Source organism: Protomyctophum parallelum (assembly GCF_964188405.1).
Source record: "Protomyctophum parallelum genome assembly, chromosome: 13".
Classification (NCBI taxonomy): domain Eukaryota; kingdom Metazoa; phylum Chordata; class Actinopteri; order Myctophiformes; family Myctophidae; genus Protomyctophum; species Protomyctophum parallelum.
The window spans coordinates 10,027,379-10,035,178 of NC_139708.1; the positions used below are offsets into that span (position 1 = coordinate 10,027,379).

Sequence of the window (7,800 nt, forward strand, 5' to 3'; positions counted from 1 at the left end):
GCACTTTTACTCAAGTACATTTTCAATTCCGTACTTTTACTTGTAAAGGAGTAGTTCTAAATTGCAGTATTGGTACTTTTACTTAAGTAAAACAATTGAGTACTTTTTCCACCACTGGTTTGTGTGTCACACTATTCTTTGCACACTGCTGAAGTAAATGGTCCATGCCTCCACTCACTTCTCATGTTTCATTCCTTTCATGGCACACACCCACTGGTAATAACACAAGGAAACTCCCTCATGCCGTTTGTGCCTCAGGCCATCAGACAGACACGTGGTGTTATTGCTTTATCTCATGGTATTTCTGGGAAAACAGGTTAGCATAATTATGCACATTTATTTTAAATTACATATGGACAGGATGATAGCCTCACAATCTATACTTAACAGTATGACCAAAGCGGTTCTGTGATTGAATTATAGATGTATCATTCTCCAACAGACAGCTGATAACAATAGTGAGAAAGTGAAAGTATAAGTAGGCTATAGTTAGTCACGCTATATTTGCACACTGCTCATTGTGAGGCAACACACAGCAGATAACAGGGTAGTACATTGATACCATGTGATTTATTAGAAATAGAAAGTACTTCTCATAGTGAAACTAGAACATTTTTGTTTGACCCGACAAAGTCCACTAGAATGTGAAAGTGCTTCTCATAGTGAAACTTAGATAACCATATAAAAGGTAGAACAACTCTGTCTGTACTGCAGACAGCTTCCTGTTTTATTAAGAAGACCATCAACCAAACGCAGAAATGGGTGAGATTTCTTTGATCTATTTTCAAATGTATTATTTGTACTGTATGTCGGGCAGAAAACCAAATTATTTTATATATATAATCTCACTACAGTGTCACACAAAAGCAGCAATAATAGCCGGTCTACAAGTCTATACAATGTGGCACGATTTGACAAGTTGCAAGCTTGTGATCGTCCCTTTTGAATAGTTTTAAGTGAAAATGACTAATAACTAATAACTAAATAATTTAATACGCTAAATGTAACACAATTGGCCTGTTTTCGGGGGAGGGAAGCTGGGCAGGGAGAGTGATATTTGTCACTGCACAATGCACATACTCCTACGGGCTGGGGTGGCACCCATTAGCAGGAAGTGCTAAGCGGGAGGAGTAGGCCGAAAACTTCTACTGGTGGGGGCGCCGAACTGGCAGCCAGGTGAGCCAATAGGATACAACAGCAGTGACAACACAAAAATGTGTGCTGGGAGGAAATTCATTGGCTAAAAACTAAATTGTGAATAAAAAGTGTAAAGAGCAGAAAAACATTAAAATATAAATAATACATTAAAATAAAGAAAGAATATAAAACAAAATAAATCAGGACATTCACCAAATATAACACTTATTACACTTATATAATTTAATTTAGTCTCATATGTTTAGGTATCATGAGCATTGAAACTACTGGGGCATCATGGCAAACAGCTCAGCAGGACAATCTGGGATGCGCAGGTAAGTTATCAATGTTTCTCAAACGCTTTAATTCCAAGGGTTACAGACCTGCAAGGGTCCATTTAGAACCCCTCCAGGAACTCTGAGAAATATTCTTCTCTTTTCAATCACTCTCAAAGGTGTTCAGGCATCACATGCTATGGCTCAGACTGATCTGGGTCGAATGAACAACTACAGGTCCATCATCTCCAGAGTGGGACAAAGGGAGGGTGTTGATCCAGCGATCATTGCCGGCATCATCTCAAGAGAATCCAGGGCTGGGAATACAATTGCACATACCGGAGGCTGGGGCGACGATCATAATGGCTTTGGGCTGATGCAGGTGATGACCATAATCACGTTTTATTAGCTCACATCTTCTTAGGAGAACATTGTATTATAATATAATGCATTAAAATGAATATGTAATTGTATTTCTGTAGGTCGATAAGAGATGGCACACTCCAAGAGGCTTATGGGGCAGCGAGGAACACATTACCCAAGCCACCAGGATCTTGGTCCCCATGATTAGAGAGATGCAGGATACATGGGATGGGTTAAGCAAGGAAAAGCAGCTCAAAGGTTAGTTGTTGTTAGTTATTTATTATTACTATTTTATGGTTTATCTTTATCTAAGCTTTAATGAATGACGAAAGGTTCCCTTCACGTGTTTCAGTTTCAGTTGTGTATCCACAGTACAGTCACAGTTCTCTTACTGTACTGTAAGCACTGTACTTGATTATGATAATTTGGGGACAGCAATAAAGTTACATTTATACTTGAGTACTGTACTTACATTTTTTGAGTATCTGTACTTTACTTGAGTATGTGAATTAACCACATTAAGCAGTACTGGTGTTAAGTACCTTAATTGTCCAATGTATGTCCACCATTGACTAGAATCTCTTTCTGTAGGAGCGCTAGCATACTTCAATAAGGGGCCACCTCTCTCCTATGAACAAGTGGATGCCAAGACCACCGGTCTAGACTACTCCAATGACGTGGTGGCCAGAGCTCAGTGGTACAAACGACAAGGTTATTAGAGGTGGCAGAAACAAAAAGTCCTCTATATCCTGATGATGCAATAGGCCTGTCAATGTAGACGTACTGCTTAAACATGAAATAAGTTCTATAGTTAATGCAGTTAGGTATAATAATTAAACATTTTAGACAGGTAAAGCACATTCATGAAGGTCTGGCTAAAATAGTATTCATTTTCTGTTCATTAGAAGGGATTTGCATTTAAAAATGATTCACTCACACTTGTCATATTGCACCATGGTCACACGCTTCTCTATCCACATTAAAACCTATATAATAGTACAACATTTGATTTGAATTGTACACTTTACAATTGTTTTATTAATCCTGTGTATTTATCCTCCTGTGGATAGTTCAAACAATGTCTGCTTTCAGTGCTTTGTGCATGTAATCATGGTGTCCATATCAAATAAAAATCTAAAAATTAAGAAAATGCCTCAAATACAATACAAAAATACAATACAAATCAAAAACTAACAAATCAAATCATGCCTTTATTGGACTGATTAGACTTGCACTCTTGGGCTATTAATTTCTGAGGTAGGCCTACAATTGGCATTGCAAACTGTATCAAAGTAATTTTGCAATATAACCATAGTGGAGAGAAAGGAAGGAGAGGCTATAGAAGATGAATGTTATTTTCAATCTGTCCTAAAGGATACGGATATTCTCTTATGTATTCCTCATGACATGTATCTTAGGGGAAAGATTTATATATTTACGAGTCTAATTATCTCATGTGGTTAACTTACAGTAGTCTAGTCTTGCACTCAGAACTACGTAGGCTATTGCATGCAGTCGCGATTGCATTGTCGCCAATGGCAAAGTTCTGATCACCTGCTGTTATATAATCCTACTGTAAATCTCCATACAGTTTATCCCGGCCTTAGGCACTGGTCCAGTGGAAACTAAGCAGTGTTTGACAAGCTCCTTGAAAAGTGATTGAAGTCAATGATTCTCAATGACAGAGGATGCCAGGGGGTTCCCAGAAAAAGGAGGAACAGTTTGCACACTTAGGAGCCAACTAAGCTCTATTTTAATTTTAAAAGGAGGAACAGCGGCACACGACGCAATGCGACGTGTTGTGAGGTTACACACCCGCATTCTGAAGCCTGCTATTCCATCGCATTATTAACCCTGTCCCTGTCCCTTATAACCGCACACAGAAGCAACGTAGTTGGAATGGCGGTGCGTCAGTGTGTGTGCATGTGTGTGTGTGTGTGTGTGTGCGTGTTGCAAGTATCATAGTGGTGATACATTATGTATCAACGCATTACAGTGTGTATATAAGTCACTATAAGTGGTCATTGGGTACTTTAAAGCAGCACAAAATTAGGTAACTTTCCTTTTGTACCCCAGATTTGAACCCGGTTCTCTCTCTCTTTGTTGACTGTCAGGATACCTATGAAGAACACTTGGACACGATTAAACTGTATTCATTTAAAAAAAACATTACTTGAAAGCAACATTTGTATTTTGTTCTTGCAGTTTTTTTTCTCCTCCAGTGGTCACTTATAATCAGAAAATAATTGAAGGAAATAAAATGATAATGCGAGCAAGCACTCACTTGATTGCAATCTTGATTTATTGTTTAGGCAACAATCCACCAGACACACATACAGTACCTTTTGGCCTTGTGCCTCTCTAACATGTGGGAGCATGAGTCACTGATTACATTGTCTGAGCAGCACTTTATAATAAGCATGTCCTTGCTCACATTTCTGCTATAGTAAAGTACTCTTATGTACACCTTAACCCATTCTGACCGGGCACCCATTTTGGTGTTAGCATCATGTTATGCTTTAGCTATTTAAAAATAGCAGATCTACAAGCTCATATCGCGCCACCGAGTGGCGCGATACGAGCTTGTAGGTCTGCTATTTTTTTTTTAATCGAAGAACGACTGACATTTTTTAGAATCTGATCTCAGGTCAGAATGGGTTGATCAGACCAGTGTGTGTCCAGCGGAAACCTCGTTATGAATCTGATCTCAGGTCAGAATGGGTTAACTACATGTAGTTTGACCTATAAGGGTTTGACCTATAAGGGCCATTTGATTTGGTTTCCTTTGTACACTCTCAGGGGTCAGTGGCCAGTGGCCTATAACAAACTAGGGGTCCATGAAATTAAAAAGTTTGAGAACAACTGCCTTAGAGCTATTATTGTGTTGTATTTCGTTGCTGTCGGGAGGAAACCACCTAACTCCATTGTTGAGTTTCTTTTTTCTTTTCTTGTTTTAATAAATCAGTGATACTGAACTCTCTGTGTTGGTTAAAAAAATATTGAACCAATGAAAAGTAGTAAAAAGTGCTTTTAATTGGACTAAACCTCTTAACTACATTGGACCATCAAAATGCCAAGCAGCTACAGTAACTCCACAACCTCTCCCCCTCGCATGCAAGTAATTGACAATATATAAAGTCACAATACCAACTTTGAGGAGGCAGCTTTGCATTGTTTTAAAAAATATAAGGTTTTCTTCATTTCCTGAAGAAAATAATAATATATATACTGTATATAGTTGGAGGGCCCATGTGGCACGGTGAGATACACTGGGCCCTGAAGTCCTACAGAATATTCCATTTGAAGGCGTCATGGTAGTTTATTTGTTGTGACATCTTCAAAGTGAATGATACGCTACTCCTTTTGGTTTCAGGTATTTGGGCATATGCTATTGACAAAAACTTTGTGGTGAGAAATGTCGTGATAGAAACAAGTATCTGGCTTAGGGAAGTTAACAATTAATCATCTTTTGCCGATAATAATTTACTAGATGTGTTCTCCTCTACGCTAAATACCTCGCTAAAAAATCTACAAGCTCCCAACTGTTCAAATGTTTGCTATATGGATTCTGCTCACCGGTTCCTAAATGAGCAAATAATGAGATGAGATGAGATGAGATGAGATGTACTTATCCCCGCAGGGAAATAGGACCAAGCATTGGGGGGGAAAGTTCTTATGTGTTGTATAGTCTGATTGGCAGAAAGGAGAGTCTATACCGCTCTGTGTTCATTCTCGGAGGGAAGATGCTCACTGATAGGGGGGGGGGGGGGGGATTGTTTACAGATGGTCTTGGGAAGTTGGGTTGTGCACACAAGTAGGCTAATTAGTAGGCTAGTTTATTTTGCAAAAAAATACTGCAGTACAATCATAAAACCGTTATAAATAAAACCGTTATAAAACCGTTATAAATAAAACCGCTATAAAACCGTGAAACCGTTATGAAATCAATGCTTCTTAATTAATTTATGATCCTTTGATAAGGTGAACCAACAATTGATGGATTACATTCCTGTGCATCTCTAATCTGGTTTAGGTGCCACTGCTTCCCTGGGCCTGTGTCCAGTAGAGTTTTAGATAATTCATCAATGACCTTATTGCCTCAGTTGTCCTTCGTAAGGCATATTGGGGACATCGATGACAGCATATGTTCATAGGTTCAGGATTTGCGTATGCCCCTCATCCAGTTATTATAATAGGATGGGGGACATAAAGTATTATTCAAAATATACTAACATTTTTCTAAATCTGTAAAACCTTTTCGAAAGAAGCCGATCTATACGTTTTCAGATTGGGTAAAAAGTAAGATATTGCACCTTAAAATCGTAGTACTTGTATGTAAATGCAGTTGCCTTCCACCACCAGCTCCAATTGTGAGTGTGAGGGCCAGGGTTTGAATTCAAGTCCATCTCTCTCTCTCTCTCTCTCTCTCTCTCTCTCTCTCTCTCTCTCTCTCTCTCACATGAAGCAGTCTTGCCTATACAAGCAGCAGACTACATGCAATTTAACTCCTCAGTTATGATCATTACATTAAGTGTACTGGCTCCCGGTCGCTGCCCGCACAGACTACAAAACTCTGATGCTGGCATTCAAAGCAACCAAAGGTATGGCTCCCCCATATCTTGCAAGCATGATTGAACTCTACAAAACCTCCCGCGCACTCAGATCAGCCAACGAAGGAAAGCTGGAAGTACCCTCACTAAAAATAGATAGCACTTTTAGACTTAGATAGCATTTGAAACAGACTTATACAGTAGCATGTCATGTAGACAGCACAATAATTGCATTGTATATAGTCATAGCACTTCACAGTACATATATATAGCATAGTATAGTAAATATGTATAGTTTATAGTGTCATTATGTAGATATGTTCTAGTTACGTTCTTACGCATGTTTCATGATAAATGCAATTTATATGTATTCCCATGCTTTTTTGTTCTTGCCTAATGTAAATCGCTCTGGATTAAGAGCGTCTGCTAAATGCCTAAATTGTAAATTTAGGCATTCTCTGTAGATACATCATGTGTAGGTTTTAATAATGCTAGAATGCATACAATTTGTTACTGCTACTGTAAGTGTTGCATGGAACCTAGACAATATCACTTTGCCTGGGACCGTCTTCCATTATTGGCTGGAAAATTCATACACAGAAATGTTTATTGGCAATGGAAATTCAGACATTCTGTGATATTTATTCACGGAGATATGAGATATATACGAGTAGCCTTTTCCTCACGATAGAGTGAAAGAACAGAACAGCGAAATATCTGTGCACGTCCCTAAATTAAATTCAAAATGTCACAGTGAGCAATGACCATTCTCCCCTGCATTATGGTGGCACGCTGGCACATGGCAGTAAAGAGCAACTCTAATTGCTATTTGGCCAAGACAAACATGTTATCTAATTGAGCTTGGAATTCAGACAGAATGTGTCGAAGTTGTGCAATCGAGAAACATATTTTTGCCTGATGGTTTAGCAATTTAAAATATGCATTAAAAAACATCAGATATGTATACAATTGTATCCCGTGCACTGCCTGAATAGCACGTCTTGGACGAAAAGTCTTGCTGTAAGTATGGTGGTATAGGTGATTCACTCCACCTCAGAATTCCAACTCCTAGGGGTCTAGCACGTTGTACCGGGGATCGACTCCCGCGTTCTGGCTGATACCGACAATAAGCCTCTCCGACCGACCTATTTCCAAAATGAAAAGCAAATCATCCAAATGATGTGTGCTCGGGTGGCGCAGTGGTAAAAGTGTCCGCCACCACAGAGGCTGGGGGTTCGTAGCCACCGTGGTGCATTTGGAGCGTCTGTATGAACACAATTGGCCCGTGTTGAGGGGGAGGGAAGCTGGCGGGGAGTAGCCTTGCATAGCCAGACACGATCATAATCATCGGCCTGGGGCAATTTGCATTGCAAAGGCAGACTGGTCTGTCTACGCGAGGCTAGGCGGGGAGGGTGATATTTGTCGCTGCAGGTAATCCTACAGTATATACTGGACTGGCACTGTCGGCAGGGAGT

At 39.5% G+C, this 7,800-nt stretch overlaps 1 protein-coding gene across 1 annotated transcript; it reads left to right on the forward strand.

The window, feature by feature from the left end:
- The first annotated feature begins 1,411 nt into the window (after window positions 1–1,411).
- LOC310868446 (lysozyme G-like) lies at window positions 1,412–2,893 on the forward strand. Its single transcript, XM_083778899.1, has 4 exons — window positions 1,412–1,472; window positions 1,592–1,794; window positions 1,895–2,033; window positions 2,367–2,893. The coding sequence occupies exons 2-4, from the start codon at window positions 1,612–1,614 to the stop codon at window positions 2,492–2,494; spliced, it is 450 nt and encodes a 149-aa protein (XP_083635025.1). The 5' UTR covers window positions 1,412–1,472; window positions 1,592–1,611; the 3' UTR covers window positions 2,495–2,893.
- Window positions 2,894–7,800: the final 4,907 nt, after the last annotated feature.

Coding starts and splice junctions, on each gene's coding strand:
- LOC310868446 (XM_083778899.1), top strand. CDS start 1,612: ATGGCTCAGACTGATCTGGGTCGAATGAACAACTACAGGTCCATCATC. Junction 1,795..1,894: donor ATGGCTTTGGGCTGATGCAG/GTGATGACCATA, acceptor GTATTTCTGTAG/GTCGATAAGAGATGGCACAC. Junction 2,034..2,366: donor CAAGGAAAAGCAGCTCAAAG/GTTAGTTGTTGT, acceptor CTCTTTCTGTAG/GAGCGCTAGCATACTTCAAT.